Here is a 19,484-nt window from a genome sequence, read left to right as displayed (position 1 = left end):
AGCCACTCGGATGCTCCCTTGTGGTCTGTCAATCGCTGTAAACTCGGGCTCCCCCCCCCACCTGCTGCCACAATCCAGGACTCCCCGCAGGCCAGGGAGCTCTGCAGGGCAGAGCCCCTGGAGGCTGGTGGAACTGCAGACCCGGGGTCTCATGGCCACGTGGCATCAGGAGAGTCACCTCTAGGAGCCCAGGTCTCTTTGGGTAGAACATGGAGCCGATTAGGTTAAAGGGGCTCTGCCTAGAAGGCTGCAGTGCCAACGGGCAGAGAGAAAGCAGAGAGCCTCCCCTGGCAAAGGCTCCACAAATGTGAGCTCTTATCACACGTGCCCGTTTGTGGCCCCAAGAAAAACGGATCCACCACTTGGCTGCTCTTGTATCCATGCCCCACCTCCTTAAAGACCCTCAGGCCGAGAGTGGTCATCTCCAAAACCTCTCCCCACCCAGCCAGTCCCTCTCTAGGTCACTGCCACAAGCAAGCTCCTCCGTCCGCCCTCTCTGGGCCTCCTGCCCACCTTAGAGGGGAAGGTCAGTGCACAGAGAAGTGCCAGTCAGCCTTGGGCTAAGCCCGGGCTCCCTGTGGCGCCCCCCCCCCCCCTCGCCCAACACCTCTGTGTCCCACCCTCCGTGCCTCCTGAGGCGTCCCCCATGTGCCAGGGTGCCTTCCTGTCCCTAAGCTCCCAAAGAACAGAGCTGGACACGGGATACAAACTGCAGTTTATTAAGGCTCCAGAGTGAGAATTGGCACTTGGTTCTGGGCAGGGGCAGGGGTGTCAGCGGAACCCAAAGGAGCTGGGCCCCAAAGGTTGGAGGGACCGCCCCCATCCCCCCTACCCCCCAATAAATAAAGTCTCGGCTCCATCTCAGGGTGCTGACACAGGGCAAGAAGCCCTCGGTGAGGAGAAACCGAGCCTGCCGCCTCTTCATCTTTCTCCCCACGCTGGACCTGGCCACAGGGCAGTGCCCGGCAGGGCCTCGTGGTACTGGTGCTCTGCCAGGGCTGTGGTGAGATGGGAGACCTGCCCCAGTGGAGGACTCAGGGACGGGGGCAGGCCCCCCGCCCCCGTGGCCAATCGTGGTCCGAGGCTGCCCGGGGCAGGCTCAGACGGGGCCTGCGTTGGGGACGCAGTGAGCATCCCAGGTCGGGGCCCAGCCCGGGCCACAGCTAGATGTGCAGCTCCGTGTCGTCGGGTGGCTCCAGGCCGGACTCTGCACTGAGTGCTGAGGCTGAGGGGCCCTGGGCCACCCCAAACGGTGAGACCACGGGTGAGCGAGCAGCCAGAGGAGACAGGGAAGGTGAGAAGCTGGGGGACATGGCAGCTGAGGACAGGGAACCTTCATGGCTGATGGGGGAGCGGTGAGAGGCTGGAGGGAAGATGGCCCGGGCTGCAGCCGTGCTGGCTGGCTTGGGGGGCACAGACTTGGCTCCCGGGTGGGCCACGGCAGTGATGAGGGGCGGTGGGTCAATTCGGGGAGCCGGGGGACATGGCCGAGCCTCATCCTTGAGCCGGGCGATCTCTGTGAAAACACTGGCCAGCGGCTGGAACTGAGGGCACCAGCTCAGCAGGTAGTCCCAGTTATAGCTGCCACGGAGCTCCTCCTCACCGGCCACGATGGCCGTCAGCGCACCTGCCACGCATGGCTTGCCATCTGCTGGAAAGCCGTAGTCCCCGGCAGGGGCGGGGCTCAGGCCACAGCCCCCCAGGAAGGCTGTGGCCGTGGCCGGGGGGCCCTCTTCTCGGTACAGCGTGGCTCCCGCGCCGGGCAGCAGCAGCCCTGCCTTGCGGCCCTTATACCAGGTGTCAGGGGCAGGTGGCTCGCAGGACGTGTCACTCAGCCCGTCTGCATCCTGCTGGATGCCGGAGTCAGGGCCACGGGCAGCCAGGGAGGAGGCCACGCTGGCCACTCGGGGGAACTCGTTGATCATGCGGATCTCGTCGTCCTCTGCGGCCTCTGCTGAGCCCCGGCCGCTCGAGTGCGAGGGGTCCAGGGAGCCACCGCGGGGGTAGGGGCCTCCAGCTCCTGGCCCACCGTAGCTGGGGAGAGTCTGGTGATACAGGTGCTCTGAGGGGGGTGGGCTGGGTGGCTCTCGGCCCAGCTTCTGCAGGGAGCCGCTGGCCAGCGGCGCTGCCTGCGACATGGGGCCAGGCGCCGCCTCAGCCTTGCGGCTACGCGCCCGCACCAGCCCTAGGACCAAGGCTGCCAGCGCGAGCACCACCACGACGCCCAGGGAGGCGGCCACCGCCCCCACCAAGAGCAGGTTGAGGTCGGGCGCCAGGCCCAGCGCAGTGTGGGTGATGTCCACAGTCACGGGTACCGTGGCACTCCGGGAACCTGGCAGAGGCCCCCGTGCCACCACCTCCAGCCTCAGCTCCCGCGGTGCCTCACGCCGGGTCCGGCCACCACCCGCAGAGGTGCCTGTTCCACTGCCTGGTGCCCGACTGTCCACCCGCAGGTACAGGGCACCTGTAGTCTGGTTGATGCCGAAATAGGGGGAAGGGGTGGCCAGGAAATAGAGCACCAGGCCGTCGGCACCTCCATCCTCATCTGTGGCCTGCACGTGACCCAGGCTGTGGCCACGCCGGGCACCTTCTGGCACCTGGAAGTGGAAAGCTGGGGCCAGGAACACGGGGTCATATTCATCCTCGCCTGTCACCAGCACTGACACCGTGACCGAAGCTGACAGATTCCCAGCATCAGTCGCCCCCACCAGCAACTGGAAGCTTCCTGTGTGCTCGTAGTCAAAGGCCACGCGTGCCCGCAACTCCCCCGTGGAGCTGTTCAGCGCAAATGCTTCGCGGCCCTCGGGCCCTGGCCCGGCCTCCAGCAGGCTGTAGTGGAGCCTCCCGAAGGCCCCGGCGTCGCCGTCGACCGCGTGCAGAGTGGTCACGAGGGTGCCCGGAGGCTGGTTCTCCGCCAGGCTGGTGCTGAGCAGGCTCAGGGGGAAGGCCGGGCCGTGGTCATTCACATCCTGGACCTCGATGGTCACCGGTGCCAAAGCGAAGTGTGCGCCCGCGGGGTCGGCGGCCTGCACGACCAGCTGATGTCGAGTCTGGGTCTCGCAGTCCAAGGGGCGGGCCAGTCGCAAGTCGCCCGAGCTCTCGTCCAGCTCGAAGAGCCCTAAAGGGTCGCCTGAGCTGAGGGTGAAGCGTATGAGGCCGTGAGGGCCTGGGTCAGCGTCGGAGGCCTCCACCTGCAGCAGCTCAGCTCCAACAGGCGTGTCCTCGGGCACCGCCACGCGGTAGGACGCCCGGGTGAAGACAGGTGGGTTGTCATTGACATCCAGCACGGTGACAGTGACTGGCACGGCTGAGCTGCGAGGTGGCTGTCCCCGGTCAGCTGCAGCCACAGTTAGATTGTACTGGGTTAGGCTCTCGAAGTCTAGCGGCTCGAGCAGCACGAGGCAGCCCAGCGCCCGGGGGCCCAGTCCACCACTCTCCCCAGCCTCAGCCAGCCGGGGTTCCAGGTGGAAGACTCGGCCCCGGTTGCCACTGACGATGCTGTAGTCCACGGTGGCGTGGCTGCGGCTTCCGTCAGCATCTGTGGCCTCCAGGGTGAGCAGGGTGGAACCGGGGGGCAGATCCTCGCTCACTGCCACGCGGTAGTGCGGCAACGTGAAGCTCGGGGCATGGTCGTTCTGGTCCTGCAGCTGCACGTGCACTGTGGCTCGTGCCACCCGGCCGGGGGTCCCATGATCGCGTGCTTCCAGCACCACATCCACCACTCCTGGCCCTTCATGGCCCCAGGCCGCCGTTCCCGCTGTGGTGAACAAGGTGCCTGGGACGAGAAGGGAAGGGTGGGGCATGGGGTCAGCAGAGGCTGTGGGGAACAGTGACCCTTTGGGGACTGGCCTATGGCCTGGGAAGTCCGACTCTAGGGAGTAGCCTGTGCCGGGAGATAGGGAGTGGCCCCCCCCCCAGGTTCAGAGAACAGCTTCTGGACATGCAGTGAGGACAGTGCTTAAAACAGACGTGGTGGGGGCAGGCAGGGTGGTTGTCTTCCTTGGATCAGAGACCTGGGAGGTAAGAGTTCAGGCAAGATATAGGGCCCAACATGGACGGGGATGAGAAGTAGGTCCCCGAAGGATGTACCGTTGTTGGGGTCAACACTGAAGCCCTCTGCGGGGGAAGCCAAGTGGTAGGAGATGTGACCATTGGCACCCGAGTCCCGGTCGGTGGCAGAGACGGACAGAATGGCACTGCCTGGGGGTGCGTGTTCAAGCAGCATCGCCTGAGGGGTGAGGACGAGGACTTACACGCCGCCCTGCTGCCCACTCAGCCCGTGTGCTGGGGCTTGGTCCAGGAGCGGGGCTGGGCATCCAGTCCCGCTTGGACAATCTGAATTGCCCACCTTCCCCCGTTTCTGGGCACTGGCTGAAGAACCTGGACACAGCTCCAGCACTGGGAAGGCTGGTTTGAGATGCACCCCTTGCAGCCCCGTTCCCAGGACAGTCCCAACATCTAGGGCTCCCCGGACACTTGCAGCCTCGTTCCTTCCCCTCGACGTGAGCGGCACCGGGCATCAGTACCTGGTAGAGGCTCTGGGAGAAGGTGGGTGCGTTGTCGTTGACATCCTCCACGAGCACAGTGAGATTGGCATGGCCCTGGTGCGGCCCGTCGTGGGCCAGCAGCTGCAGGTGGTAGCGGTCCCGCTGCTCGTAATCCAGGGGGCCCGTGAGGGAGAGGCGGCCTCCGTAGCGGCCTACGCTGAAGGGGCCCCGCTGCCCAGAGGGGCTCAGCACGTACCACAGCGCCGGCCCCGAGTCCACGTCGTTCCCCGTGACCTGTGCGATCTCTGAGCCCAAGAGCGCGTCTGTAACACACGGCATGGCGTGTCTGGCATGGTCCCGGATGCCCCCGGAGTCCCGGGCTGGGGGGCTCGGGGCCACCCTGCCGCCCTCGGTACCGCTCACTTTAGCCAGCCCTCACCTTCCGACACGCGGAGCTCCCAGGGTTGGGGGATGGTGGGGCGGTTGTCATTGGTGTCGACGACCAGCACCGTGAGGGTGGCGGAGCCCACCAGCGCCGGGCTGCCCTTGTCTGTGGCCATCAGCACCAGCCTGGACACAGAGCACCATCAGGGGTGGGGCCTGAGGAGGAGGGAATCGAGGGCCCTGAAGGCCCCGGAAGGGAGCCTCAGGGTCTACAGAGCCAAGCCTCACCGAGTTTCAGCCCAGATCTCACGGTCCAGGATCGCTGTGGTGGTGATGGTGCCCGTGGCCGGGTCTACGTGGAACAAGCCCCGGGCCGGCTGGGATGCAGCCAGACTGTAGGAGACCTGTCCGCTGGGGCCTTGATCCGGGTCATCGGCCTCCACCTGGTGGGGCAGGAGGCTGCTGGCACCAGGCCGGCCACAGACACAGTCTGCCCAGCCCTGCCCCCCATCTTCCCATCCCTCCCCACACCTGCAGCAGGGGGCCCTCCAAGGGCCTGGACTCGGGCAGGAAGGCCACGTAGTGGGGCTGCAGGAAGCGGGGCGCATTGTCATTGGCGTCTTGCAGGGTCAGGGTCAGCACCGAGAAGGCAAAGGCTCCCCCACTCTCCGCCTGCAGCACGAGTCGCAGTCGCGGGCTGGCCTCAAAGTCCAGCCCCTCGGCCGAGCGAACTGTGATGGCTCCTGGCGGGAGGCAGGGTGCGTCAGTGCCAGGCTCCTTGCTCGCCCTGGAGCCTCCCTCCCTGAGGCCCTTTACTCAAGGGCCGCCCCTCCCCAACCAGAGGCTCCTGAGGCCCGGACGGGGTTCCCCCAGGAGGCTGCCCCTCACGGAGCCCCCTGCTCCGGCCCTTCCCTACCTGTACTGGGCTGGATGGAGAACGTCCCTCGCTCGTTCCCGCTGAGGATGCTGTAGGTGATGGGTCCACTCGAGCCCCCCGCGTGGAGAGCCTTGGGGGAGACAACGGGAGTTCCTGCAGAGAGGACAGTACCAGCTGGACCGTAAGCTCAGGACTGAGGGCGCTGGGGACCCTTTTCAGCGCGTAACCCCAGCCCACCCAGGGCTGCCAAACTGAGAGATGTGTCTGGGACGCACCTGGGGGTGCGTTCTCACGAAGCACAGCTTCACTACTAGCCCGGGGGAAGCGGGGTCCACGCTCAGGCTCTCCTTGCAGCCCCACAATGACCACACCAGTGGCAGAGCGAGCTGGACGGCCAAGGTCAGTGGCCACGATGAAGAGGACACGATCCCGGGGACCCAGAGTGACAGGGGAGCGGGCCACCCGGATTTCACCGGTGTAAGAGTCCACCGTGGTGCCAGGCGGTGGGGTGCCAGCCAGGCGGTACAGGATGGAGGCGTTGGCACCCGCGTCACGGTCTTCGGCTCGCAGAGTGGCCAGAGGCAGGGTCGGGGTGCTGAGACTCGGCCCAGGGCGGGGCAGGCGCAGCCTCAGGGGACTGGTGGGGAAGGTGGGTGCGTGGTCGTTGACATCACGCACCGTCACGGTGACAGGCACTGTGGTGCTTAGGGGCCCAGCAGCTGCAGCATCCACCGCGTTCACAGTAAAGGCATAGCTGGGACACTGCTCCCTGTCCAGGGCTGTGGCCGTGCGCAGTTCCCCAGAGCTGGGCTCCAGCAGGAAGGCTCCGGCTGCACCTGCACCCAGGTAGTAGGTCACGTGGCCATTGGCCCCGGCATCAGGGTCATGAGCCTGTAGCTGCAGCAGCAGGGTCCCCGCAGGCGCGTCCTCAGGCACCTCCACGGAGTAGGCAGGCTCAGGGAAGGTGGGGGCGTGGTCATTGGCGTCCAGCACTGTCACTGTCACAAGCAAGGTGGCACTGAGAGCTGGCTGGCCTCCATCTCGGGCTTCTATCTTCAGCTGGAATGCTGGCTCCACCTCTCGGTCTAGCGGCCTCATGGTGCCAAATTCCCCAGAAGCTAGGTCTAGGACGAAGGCTCCTGCCGGGTCCCCATCTGTGGAGGAGGGCACACATACAAATATGTGTATCAGCCCAGGGGGTGGGGGTGATTTACAGGCAGCAGCAAAGAGAGGGAGAGAGAGGAGTTCCCATCATGGCTCAGCGGAAACAAATCTGACTAGTATCCACGAGGATGCAGGTTCGATCCCCGGCCTCGCTCTGTGGGTTAAGGATGTTGCCATGAGCTGTGGAGGTAGGTCTCAGATGAAGCTCGGATCCTGCGTTGCTGTGGCTCTGGTGTAAGCCAGCGGCTACAGCTCCAATTTGACCCCTAGCCTGGGAACTTCCATATGCGGCGGGTGCGGCCCTAAAAAGAAAAAAAAAAAAAAAAAAAAGGAAAGAGAGAGGGAGAGAAGGGCAGAGAAAGAGGAACACAGAAAGTAAAGAAAGATACTATAAAGCCGATTTTCTCATAGTGTGGACTGGGGACCCCAGGGATTTCCGAGATACTTTCAGAGAGTACCTAAGATCAAAACTATTTTCAGAGCAATACTAAGACAATATATGACTTCTTCTTCTTTTTTTTTTTTGGTTTTTTTTTAGGGCCGCAGCCACAGCATATGGAGGTTCCCAGGCTAGGGATCGAATCGGAGCTGTAGCCACCAGCCTACGCCAGAGCCACAGCAACGTGGGATCCGAGCCACGTCTGCACCCTACACCATAGCTCACAGCAACGCCGGATCCTTAACCCACTGAGCAAGGCCAGGGATCAAACCTGAAATCTCATGGTCCCTAGTCGGACTCATTAACCACTGAGCCATGACGGGAACTCCGACTTTTTCATTCTTAACTCACAAACGGACAGTGGAGCCCAGAGGCTACATGGCGTGTGATGACATCATCACTTGGATGCATAATAGAAAGTGTGCTGATACAGCCTTGTGTTTTCTAGCATGTTCTAGGTAGACCATGCAGAGCATAAATATGCATTGTTTTCAGAGATTCATTAGGTCTTTGCTGGCCTGCCTTCAATGACACCTGCTATCATCTCTGCAACCCCGTTACTGTCCAACAAATTGTTAGTTGAAACCCATCATTTCCTTGGGCCTGTGCAGAAACATGGGAAGCACTTCACTTCACTGGCTTATTTAGCAATGATATTTAAAAATCTTTCTTAGTTTTACAAACCAATACAGTAAATACTGACATGCTTTTCTAATATATATAATATACGTCTCACTTTATTATGTCATGTTTTATTATATCAATAAATACTGATGTCACATAAGCCAAAACTCTTTACAGTTCTCCAAAATTAAGAATGTCAAGGGTTTCTGAGACCAAAGAAGTCTGAGAATAACTGCTCTACAGAGGGAGATGGGCGAGAAAAAGAAAGAAACAGAAAGACAAAAACAGAGACAAAGAGAGAGCAAGAACTGGAGGTGCAAAGAGACAGATACACATACGCATGAAAGAAAGAGAGCAAAACAGAGAGAAGGAAGAGACCAGACGCACTGGGTGGGACACAGGCCAGTGTGAGGAGCAGACAGACTGAGGCAAGTGGGGAGGCTCTCACCCAGGATGCGGTACTGCAGCTGCCCGTTGGCGCCGGCATCTGGGTCAGAGGCCCGAAGTGTGGCGAGGGTCTGAGGGTCTTGGCCCTCAGGCACCTCCAGGGAGAGATGGGCACTCCCAAAGGCGGGGGCGTGGTCATTCTCATCGTCCACCGCCACGCGCACTGTGACGTGGGCCAAGAGCGGCGGTGAGCCCCCGTCCCGGGCATACACTGTCGGGAAGCAAAATCAGTGAGCTGCACCTGCTCCCGTCCTGCGAGGAGCCCACCACGTGGTGCTCATGGCTGTTTGCCGGGTGCGCGCAAAAGCCCGATGTTCCTCTCCCCACACCCCACAGGTGCCTACGAATGTACAGGCACACGCACACAGTCGTGTGTCAGAAGAGGCACGTCTGATGTATCTTGGATTAGTGGTAGTGTGACAGAAGAAGTGCTAAGTCACGTAACAAAAGATCTGGGTTCAAGTCTCAGCTCTACCCCTTCCAAGCTGGGTCAGCTTGAGCAAGTCACTTAATCTCGCCATAGCCAACATCCATGTGCTCCGTGCTCCTCTGTTAAATGACTGCAGTATCATCTGAGGGAACCCTAGAGGGCTAGTGTGACCACAGTGGTGACAGCCTGCGAGTCAGTTCACAGTGCACCCTGTCACACTCTCCAGCTTCAGAAGGATCCAAAAATGTAACAGAAGCTGTGCTGTCAGAGGTGCCAGCTTCTAGAAGGTACTCTGGGGGTCCTGCCCTTGCAACACTGGTGGCCACAACGCCTCAGGCTTGCAGGGGCCTGTCACCGGGTACCTGTCAGGTTGATCTTCTCCTGCTCCTCCCGGTCCAGGGCCCGGAGAGTTGTAAGAACGCCAGTGTCTGGGTCCAGGGAGAAGCTTTCGCCAGAGACGCCTCCATAAGTCACGTGCCCGTTGGCCCCTGAGGAGGAGCCACAAGGAAGACCAGAGGGTGAATGTGCCCTTTCTTGCCCCAGCCCTCCTGCTCTCAACTCAGCCCCCGAATCTTACCCAGGTCAGGGTCGGTGGCCCTTAGAGTGAGCAGAGAGACGCCAGGTGGGCTGTTCTCACGCAAGAGGACGCTGTACTCCTGCTGTTGGAAAGTGGGTGCCTCGTCGTTGACATCCGCGACACTGATGGTCAGAAGCTGCGTGGCTGAGCGCGGCGGCGAGCCGTGGTCCGAGGCCACGACGGTCAGCAGGTACTCAGCTCTCTGCTCGCGGTCCAGGGGCCGCACCACGGACAGCGCTCCTAGGTGGGCGGTCGGGCAGGTGGGAGGGAAACCTCAACACCCTCTCCCGCTCCGCAGCCTCCTCGCCGCCCCCCCTCTGCCCCCCGCTCCACTCACCGGTGCTGGGGTGGAGCCGGAAGCAGCCGTCCCCGCCGGCGGCCAGGCGATAGGACACGCGTGCGGCCTCACCCAGGTCCGGGTCCCGGGCTACCACGTGCAGCGCCGCGGGCCCGGGAGGCTGATCCTCGGGAAGGCGCACACGTGAGGGCGAGGCAAAGACCGGGGCGTTGTCATTCTCGTCCGTGACGAAGACGCGCGCGGAAACGCGGGCTGCGCGGCGGCGGCTGGCGTTGGCCGGCCGGTCAGCGGCCTCCACGAGGAGCAGCAGAGCGGGGGTGGCCTCGCGGTCCAGGCCCCGGGGAGCGCTGAGCGCCCCGGTGCGCGCGTCCAGGCGAAGCGCGGGCGCGGGCGGCTCCTGGCGCAGCAGGCGGTAGCGCACGTCGCTGTTGGGGCCCGGGCCGTCGGCGTCCGACGCGCGGAAGGTGTACAGCGCCGCGCCCGGCTCGGGGTTCTCGGGCAGCGCCAGCGCCAGCGGGTCGCGCGCGAAAGCCGGCGTGTGCTCGTTCTCGTCCTGCACGCGCACCTGCACGCGCAGCAGCCGCGCGCCCGCGCCTCCCGGGCCCTCGGCGCGCACGGTCAGCGCGCGCCACGCTGGGCCCGCCTCAAAGTCCAGGGGCCGCGCCAAGTACAAGCGCCCCGAGGCCGCGTCCAGCGCGAAGGTGCCCTCCGGGTCGGCGCCGCCCACCAGCGTGTAGGTGAGGCCGCCCACCGCCGCCGGCTCTGGAGGCGCCACCGAGCCCAGCAGGGAGCCGGGCGGAAGCCCCTCGGCCACTGTCACGTTCAGCACGACAGGCAGCGGCGCCGTGGGGTCCGGCTCAGAGGGTTCGGGCGGCGACTCGGCCGAGCGAGCTGAGGGAAGCACCTGTGCGTGGGGACCCAGGAGGGAGCACGGAATTAGGGGGACCCGTGTAAAAGGGCGTCTGGGCTGGCCAGCTGGGTGGCCAGAAGGGTGGGCAGCGCAGCGTGCCTAGATGGGCTCCGGGAGGGGGGTACCCACACCTGTCTGTGGTCACGGAGGGGCGGCCATAAGGGAGTAAGCGCAGCCATACCTGCACGAGCAGCTGGAGGCTCGAGCTCCGAGGCGGGCTGCCTTGATCGTGAGCGCTGAGCGTCAGCACATAGTGAGGCCGCTCGGCTCGGATCAGGGGGGCTGCCGTGAGCAGCTCCCCCGAGTGAGGGTGCAGAGAGAAGAGCTCTGAGCCAGGACCTGGGGACAGGCGGAGGAAGGATGAGCGCTGGGGTTCCAGAGCTGGGCATGTCCGGGGGCCTGCCGTCCCCCACCAGCTCCTTTTGCTCCAGCCCCTACCGGTCAGCGTGTAGAGGATGGTTCCGTTCTCCCCCGCATCTGGATCCTTGGCCTGCAGGGTCGTCACCAGTGTTCCCGGAGGCACACCATCCGGCACCTGTGGGAACACACAACCCGCCTGGAGTGGTCGCCTTCCTCTTCTTGCCACAGCTCGGGATGAGTGCCCCAGTCTCTGTGCTTGCAGAGCCCTTTTTTTTTTCCGGCTCTCAGGCTTATTCCAAGATGTAGTTTCTCTTACCTACACCTACAGCTCTCTATGGAGACCCAGGTACCCTCTTCCTTCCCAGGGCAGGGTCCTGCAGCGTCACGTACCTGCACGGGAAGCCCCCCACCGGCAGCCCCCGAGGCCTGCAGGAACGTGGGACTGTTGTCATTGAGGTCCAGCACTGTGATGTGTACGGTGCCTGTGGTGCTTCGGGGCGGGCTGCCCCCATCCTGCACCTGCACCAGGAGCTGGTAGCTGCTCTGTCGCTCACGGTCCAGAGTTTGCAGCGTGGTCACCTCTCCTGGAGGGCAGGGTGGAGAGAGGTCACGTGTGGGTGAGCAGGCATGCGGAGCCTGAGGTCTGGGAGAGCCCGGGGCCCGGGTCGTGGGGAGGGAGGGCCAGGGTAAGCCTTGGGGCTCAGATCTGGTCCTTGTGGCTGGGCTCTGGGGATCCCGTGCGGGCGCTCTCTAGTCTGCAGACAGGGTTATGGGGTCTCAGATTTTGGGTCCCAGTGCTCACCAGTCTGGGGGTGGATGCGGAAGACCTTGCTGTCCTCTGACAGCTGTCGCAGGCTGTAGGTCAGACGTCCATTGGGCCCTGAGTCTCGGTCAGTTGCAAAGACCCGGCCCACACTGGTCCCTGGGAGCTGGTTCTCAGCCACAGCCAGGAAAGTGGGCTCCTCAGACAGGCGAGGGCTGTGGTCGTTCTGGCTGAGGATGCTGACCCTTACGGTGGCTGTGGCTGTCTGCTGCCCCAACTCGGCTTTGGAGCCAGACACTGCCATTACCCTCAGCGTGTACAGCTCCTGGGCCTCCCGGTCCAGGGCGGCTCGCACCCACAGCCACCCACTCTGGGGTTCCAGGCCAAAGGGGCTACTTGGCCCATCTGCTGCCAAGTGGTAGGTGACAGGGCCCCCGTCTGGTGCTCGAGCCTGCACTTGCAGGACCCGAGTTCCAGGGCTGGTGCCAGAGGGCAGGTCTACACGGTAAGTAGGGCTGTCGAAGTGGGGAGCCAGCCCACGGCTCCCCAGGTCCTGTACCACCACCCGCAGTCGAAAGTGGCTGGTGCGGGGTGGGGAGCCCCCATCCCGGGCCTCCAGCTCCAGTTCGTGGGCTGGCCCCCCCAAGGGCCCCAGAGGTCCCATGAGCCGTATGTGGCCTGTGGTGGGGTCCACGGTGAAGGCCCCACCACCCCCTGCAAGGAGGGTAAAGGTGACTCGACCGTTAGCGCCCGAGTCGGGGTCCAGAGCCCGCAGCGTGTAGATGGGGGTCCCTGGGGCAGTGCCCGGTGGCAGGAACACCGTGTCTTCTGGTGCAGGGAAGGCAGGGGAGTTGTCGTTCACATCATCCAGCAGCACACGCACCCGAGCCAGGGCGAACACGGGGGGCGCTCCACTGCCTGCCCGCACCTCCAGCTCCAGCACTGGTCCCAACAGCTCCCGGTCCAGGGGGCGAAGCGTCTCTAACAGCCCCGTGGCCCCATCTAGGGAGAAGAGTCCTCGGGGATCCCCGCCTGATAGGGCGAGGGTCACAGGCCCCAGGCGACCTAGGGAAAAGGAGAGAAGGGTTGGGAAAGAGATGGGAGGCACCTATTGAGCTGAGGCTCAGATCGGATCCCGAAAGGGTGCGGCGGGGCCCGCAGCTGTGCCTCTCAAAGTTTCAGCGGGAGAGGCAGGTGTTGGCCAAGAAGCTGGTGGCACTGGCGAGATACCCGGGACGACGAAGCGGAGTGCTGCCCCAGGCCCGAGGAGGTGGTGGGGGCTGGGACCAGCATGTGTTTGGCGCTGGGCTGTCCCTATGGTGTGGTACTCAAGGGTTGCCTTGGGGTGTCTGGGCGTGGCCCCGAGGGGAGAGCATGCTAAGCGGTACCTGGTGGGTTGTGCGCCTGGACTACGCCCACACTGGTCCCGGGCGCCACATCCTCTGGCACAGAAAAGACGTACTGTAGCTGTTCAAACACGGGCGGGCTGGGCGTTCCAGGCACAATGCTGACGTTGACTCGGGCACGGGGCTCTGCCTGGAGGCCGCCTCCATCCTGCGCGCCGATCTCCAGCTGCACCACAGAGTTGGCCCGTCTGGCCAGGGGCCAGGCTACTGTCAACAGCCCTGGGAGGAGGGACAGGAGTGAAAGGGGATAAGGAAGCCGAGCAGGGCCAGGAGCGCTGGGGCGGGAGGCAGGCAGGCGGGTGGGCGGAGAGGCAAGCCCTGGGGCAGGAGGGCCTCACCTGAGTGCTCGTCCAAGGCAAAGAGTGGGGGGCTGTTGCCAGCCAGGATGTGGTAGGAGAGTCGCCCATGGGGCCCCTGGTCAGGGTCGTGGGCTCGCACCCTCAGCACAGCTGTGCCTGGTGTGCTCTGGGCGCTCAGACTGGCCGCGTACTCCCGTGGATAAAACCGCGGGGGGTTGTCGTTCTCGTCCGACACAAACACCTTCACGTACACCATGGACTTGAGGCCTCCCTGGGGAGACAAGCGGCCATCTGTCCAGCGGGCCCTGACGGGCCCGGCAAACACCCCGCCCCCCCCCAACCTGCCCAGGGTCTGTCCACTCACCCCATCCACCGCTGTCACAGTGAAGTCGAAGCTGGAGGGCCCCTGATCCCGGTCCAGGGTCCGGGTCGTGCACACGTCGCCACTGTGGGCATCGATGCGGAACGGGGGAGACCCGGAGGCCCCAAGTCCGGCACCCAAGGAATAGGAGAGGAGGCCAAACGGGCCACTGTCTGCATCTGTGGCTGTCACCTGGGGAGAGGCCGGGTGAGTCATGCCCCATTTTTTGGCCAGAAAAGCCATAGCCAGGTGGCAATTAGAAGGAGCAGGCCCTGGTCCAGTTGGTGGCCAGAGTCTGGACGGTGGACACACAGAAGGGACTTGTAGGACACTGAATCCAAATCCAGCCCAGACCTCACCATTTGCCCTCAGTTCCTGTGAGCCTCTGATCACATTTTTGTCAACTGGTCAACATGCAACCTTGTCTTTGTGTGTTTCTGTTTAAAGGCACCTTACTTAACATATGTTGTTGGTTCATTAACATGAGCTCATGGCCAATGGCAGAGCTCTTATCTAAAAGAAGCTTATCCAACACACCTATTTCCTCTGGAAGGCGGGGCACAGGCTTCCTGTGCTTTAGAAACACAGTGCTCCGCTTGGGGACCATTTGAAACAGCAAAATCGCCAAACAGAAAGCACAAAAATGCAAAAAACGTGGCACTAATTAGACCGTGCAAAGACCCTTGTTTACAGTGGAAGAGCTGAAACATGAAGGCAGGGCGCTGCCTGGGCCCACCTCCGCTGGGAACGCGCTCCCTGAGAGGCTTGAATTTTCCATCCTTCTGCGCATGTCAGGGAAGGGCTGCGGAAGCCCCACGGGCACTGATTCAGGGGCTGCCAATCGATTTTAGAGAGTTGCTGAATTCACAGATACAAGCAAACAATGAGAATCAACTGTACCCAAAAGGAGGGGACTGAGAGCTGTGACTGCAAAGTCCAGGGGCGTCGCAGGGAGTTAAAATCATCGCCCAGTCCTCAACCACTGCGAGCAGAGACCTGGCTGATGAACAGAGGTACTGAGGCTCCTGCTATGGAACTGCTCTTTATTGAGTTTGGCCATAAAGTGCGATTTGACTGATACTCGGATCTGATTGCTCAGGGGAGCGGGGGCTGCCCTATGGACTTGTGGGTGTGCTGCATGCACGTTCAGCATGCTTTCCTCTCGCAAGCCCACCTCACTGGAAATGAGAGAGGCGGAACTGCAGGTCTATCGGACAATACTGAGGTCGTTAAGCCCTGGGGGCTCCCCAAAACTAAGAAGGAGGAGAAAGCTTTCCTGGTGACTTCACAGACAATTCCCGGACTGGCTCAGGAAGCGCTGAATATTTGGGACCATATCTAAATGAAGCTTACCTAACACACTTAAGAGTCTCTGAACATTGAAAAGCCGGATGAGCAAGCGACACCATTCTGAAAGCTCCTGAGCCAGGACAGAGCCGGGCACCCAGTAGGTGTACTCTCTCTGTATCTGTTCATGGAGGAAAAAGGCACTCGGATGGCTCTGCCTTACAACAAAAACTTCTTCCAAACGAAGGTTTATAAACTGGGTGCCCGTTAGGCCCTCAGGAGTGGGTGAGCTGGTGCAGACTGCTGTAGTCTGTGACAAAGGACTCTTTGTCGCTACAAGGGCCTCAGGGTCACAATATGCTGCAAAAGGAAGCAGGAGAGTTCCCCTTTCTTAGCCAGAAAATGCTGCTCAGAGAGACGCCTGGCCAAGGACTTCTGATTGCTGCCCAGGCCCTTGACAGATGTGATTTGTGCCACTGTTTACCCTCTGGAGAGACACAAAGGCCCTGCCATGCCGAACCCTGGAAGCGGCTCCTGCTCCAACTCTTTACTGCGGCCTTGGGCCCGGATATCCCAGGAGACCAACCTGCCCCTGCCTCCATCTGGCAGGCTGCAGCCCAGCTGCAGCACCATCTCCAGAAGCTGTTACAGCCTCTGCCCTTTGACTTGCTGAGGGAAGAAAGCAATAACCAGTGGTCAAGGGAAGTGGTCAGGAAGTGACCCCCAAAGGCGCCCGGGCCACTGACTGGAAATGACCAGGGGAGAAGTGAATGTTCCGGCCCGTGCCGCCCGGGTCAGCGACTCCATGGCAAACGCACAGCATCCCTGTTCAGGAGGCTGCTCTGCCGTCCAACCTTGGTCAGCTCCATCTCCAACTCCGCCCCGAAGCTCTGACAAACCCATCTCCCGGCCTTGTTCGCCCCCCCACCCCCGCAGCGCTCATCAGATGCACTGCTGCAAAGAGTGAATAGAGACCCTGGGCTCTGCCCTCTCTGGCGGTCCCACCAGACCACGGAGTGACTGCGTCTGGCCCGCCCTGACCTCCGTCTTCTTCGGTGTCTCTCCTGCTCCGACGTTTTGCTCTTGCTTCTCCCCCCACTCCCACTGCTTCCGGCGCCCAGCACCCCCCCCACCTCCCCTGCGCTGCCTGTCCTGCGTTGCTGTTCCCTGGAATCTTTCCTTGGCCTCTGCTCCCTCCCCACACCCTCTCAGGCCCTTCTCGTCCACTGCGGTGGCCTTGACCCTTGACCAACGTCTGTGCTCGGACTGTCCCTCCGTGCTCCGAACGTGTACATCCAGATGCCTCTCAACCTCCCCACTCAGCTGTCCCAAAGGCACCTTAAATCCAGCCTCTCCGAAGCTAAGCTCGTGATCATAATGAATCTTCCATCCACGCGGGTGCGGCAGCCAGAAATCTGTTCTTCCCTTTTCCTCTCCCGGTCTATCAATCCACCAGGGACTAAGTGAATCTTCATCATCCCTCCTGTTCGTCTATTCCTCTCCGTCACCACTGTTCTGACGTGGGCCTGAGCTGGCGCCCCCCACAAACGACCGTAATTCCCTTCTCGGGGTGTCTGCCTCCAGTCTGTCCTCTACACCAGGGCTTCTCAACCTCAGAATGCTGACATTTCAGACCAGATCATTCTTGGCCATGGTGCTGTCGTGTGCATTAGAGAATATTTGGAAGCATCTCTGGCCTCTTATCCACAAGACACGACTAGATCCCACCAGTTGTGACAACCAGAACATGTCTCTAAATATCCCCAAACGTCCCCTCCGGGTTAGGGTTCGGGTTAGGGGTCGGGGTCAGGGTTGGGGTCGGGTTGGGGTCAGGGTTAGGGGTTAGGGTTAGGGTTAGGGGTTAGGGTTAGGGTTAGGGTTCGGGTTAGGTTAGGGTTCGGGTTCGGGTTCGGGCTAGGGCGATTGCTGCACAATCACCAGCAGTGTGAACCACTGACTACCAGAAGCCTCTTTTCAGAAAACAAATGTGATCATATATATTTTTTTTTTTTTGGTCTTTTTTGGGCCACACCTGCGGCATATGGAGGTTCCCAAGCTAAAAGTCAAATTGGAGCTGCAGCCGCTGGCCTATGCCACAGCCACAGTAACACCAGATCCCAGCCGCATCTGCAACCTACACCCACAGCTCATGCAGCGCTGGATCCTTAACCCACTGAGCGAGGCCAGGGATCGAACCTGCCTCCTCATGGATGCCAGTCAGATTCGTTAACCGCTGAGCCACGACAGGAACTCTGATCATATTACTGTTTTACTTAAAAATCTTCAACGTTCCCTGAAGAAAAATGCTCAAACTCCTTTGCTTGGCTTGACTCCTCAGTATCGGCCTCCTGCAGTCTCATCTCCCACTCCTCCATCTCCGACCTTCAACCCCAGAGATGCTGAGCCACTTGTTGGCCCCTGAACAGGTCAGACAGGTCAGGCTCCTCCACTTCTCTCTGTGCATCACCTCTGCTTGGAACCCTTCCCTCGTCTGGTCCCTCATAAGCTCCTGTTCATCCTTTAAGTCTCAGCTCAAAGGTACTTTCCTTTGGGAAAACGTTCCTGCTCACCTGCACCTCATGCGCATCCCTTTGTGGAAGTTTTTTTTTTTTTTTTTAAATCACAATAAAACTAGTTCTTTGCATTTGAATCTCCCCTCTAGACTGTTAACTCCACGAAGCAGGTGGGGGCCCTCCTTCATTATCCCATTCTGGGTTCCTCCTGCAGGGACTGGCAGGTGGCAGGTGCTGGATAAATGCACAAGGAATGAATCCAGTCTTAAGACTTCTTTTTTTTTTTTTTTTTTGTCTTTTTGCTATTTCTTTGGGCCGCTCCCGCGGCATATGGAGGTTCCCAGGCTAGGGGTCCAATCGGAGCTGTAGCCACTGGCCTACGCCAGAGCCACAGCAATGCGGGATCCGAGCTGCGTCTGCAACCTACACCACAGCTCACGGCAACGCCAGATCGTTAACCCACTGAGCAAGGGCAGGGACCGAACCCGCAACCTCATGGTTCCTAGTCGGATTCGTTAACCACTGCGCCACGACGGGAACTCCTTAAGACTTCTTTAACGATTATCAGCACTCAGAGGTCAGAGGTCACGTGTACCTCTGCTTCCCTGTGATTTTTACCACCTGGAGAGACACCCTCCTGCTTCCAGCCCTGGTGAGGAGGGAAGCCGTTTGGAAGCCGAGGTCCTGGGCTTGGCCCTGGGCCAAGAGGGAGAGCGGACTCGTGGGAGAGTGGGTGGGAGCTGGACCGCAGTAGGTGGGCGGGAACCCAGAGTCTGGCCAGACACAGGGTCAGCCAGGCCCAGACACTGGCCTGAAGGTCAAGGGCCAACAGGCGGCTCCCAGATGGACTTTTCTTTTCTTTTTTGGCCGCACCCACGGCCTGCAGACGTTCCTAGACCAGGAACTAAAAAGCCACAGCAGTGACCACACCGGATTCCTAAGCGCTAGGCCACCAGGGACTTCCCAGGGTGGGCTTCTGAGACATGAAGCCTTCGAGCACGAGTCTCCTAAAACCCTCCCTGTGTTCAGGCTCCTCTCCTGTATCCACACTCCAGCCAAAGCCATCTTTGCAGAAGACAGATCAGATTCACCAAGAGCCCCTTGCTGGCTCTGTACGATTTTAAGATAAAGTCAAAGCTTGCAATCTGGTCCCTGTCTACTCTCCTGTCCCGTCTCCCCGCAACTCTTGCTCATTAGCACAGTTGAGGCCAACCTGAGTGATGCGGCCCCACAAAGCACATCAAGAGGTTCTGCAGCTCTTCCTGTTGGCCTGGAGTCCCCGTCCACACCCCCCACATCATCCACATGGCAAAGTCTCACTGCCTCTGCAAAGGCCCTGCTCTGGCTTCCACAGCATCTCATGTACCGCCTGATGCATCACTAGTTACTGGTGTCTCCTTGCCTAGACTGGGACCTGCCTGGCAGCAAGACTGTCGCCTTTCCTTGTTCCCCAGGCCCAGCACAGCACCAGGCTCACAGGAAGTTAATTTTTGAATGTATCACTCACCACCGACCTAATCTATCTTTCACCGTTAGAGCAAGCGGACTTCCTAAAAAAAAAAAAGATCTGTGGTGAGAAGGGAGTGATGAATAGGTCGAGTACAGAGAATTTTTAGGGCAATTAAACTGCTCTAATATTGTACCGTATGTCCATTAGACGTATACATCACACTTCTGTCCAAACCCATAGAAAGACCACCACCAGGAGTGAAGCCCACTGTACACGCTGGACTTGGGTGTGATAATGAGGCGTCTGTGTGTGTCATCAGCTGCTGTAACAAGTGGATCCCCGCGTGGGACACAGACCCAGTGCAAGGCCATGCAGGAGTGGGGGCAGGGGTGTATGGGAAATCTGTAC

At 61.0% G+C, this 19,484-nt stretch overlaps 1 protein-coding gene across 4 annotated transcripts in view; it reads right to left on the bottom strand.

Moving 5' to 3' along the window:
• Positions 1-703: 703 nt before the first annotated feature.
• The window catches only part of DCHS1 (dachsous cadherin-related 1), a 36,214-nt gene continuing 17,433 nt past the window's right edge, over positions 704-19,484 (bottom strand). For all 4 annotated transcript variants that reach the window (XM_084974819.1, XM_021062333.2, XM_084974817.1 and 1 more), the window contains exons 3-21: positions 13,830-14,018; positions 13,505-13,736; positions 13,149-13,385; positions 11,800-12,825; positions 11,388-11,581; positions 11,076-11,172; positions 10,819-10,976; positions 9,767-10,631; positions 9,430-9,669; positions 9,215-9,340; positions 8,424-8,633; positions 6,024-6,902; positions 5,788-5,901; positions 5,403-5,614; positions 5,160-5,314; positions 4,927-5,057; positions 4,527-4,810; positions 4,090-4,228; positions 704-3,775 (exon numbers count right to left, since the gene is read on the bottom strand). In XM_084974819.1, coding sequence (XP_084830945.1) covers positions 1,164-3,775; positions 4,090-4,228; positions 4,527-4,810; positions 4,927-5,057; positions 5,160-5,314; positions 5,403-5,614; positions 5,788-5,901; positions 6,024-6,902; positions 8,424-8,633; positions 9,215-9,340; positions 9,430-9,669; positions 9,767-10,631; positions 10,819-10,976; positions 11,076-11,172; positions 11,388-11,581; positions 11,800-12,825; positions 13,149-13,385; positions 13,505-13,736; positions 13,830-14,018 — 8,100 coding nt within the window. In that variant the 3' untranslated portion in view covers positions 704-1,163. The remainder of the gene's footprint in view (positions 3,776-4,089; positions 4,229-4,526; positions 4,811-4,926; positions 5,058-5,159; positions 5,315-5,402; positions 5,615-5,787; positions 5,902-6,023; positions 6,903-8,423; positions 8,634-9,214; positions 9,341-9,429; positions 9,670-9,766; positions 10,632-10,818; positions 10,977-11,075; positions 11,173-11,387; positions 11,582-11,799; positions 12,826-13,148; positions 13,386-13,504; positions 13,737-13,829; positions 14,019-19,484) is intronic.

This window comes from Sus scrofa, chromosome 9, assembly GCF_054392235.1.
Source record: "Sus scrofa isolate SSC_HxYL_T2T_F1_AM1 chromosome 9, Sscrofa_HxYL_maternal_Yorkshire_Landrace_v2.0, whole genome shotgun sequence".
Classification (NCBI taxonomy): Eukaryota; Metazoa; Chordata; class Mammalia; order Artiodactyla; family Suidae; genus Sus; species Sus scrofa.
This window is presented reverse-complemented; position numbering and strand designations above follow the sequence as displayed.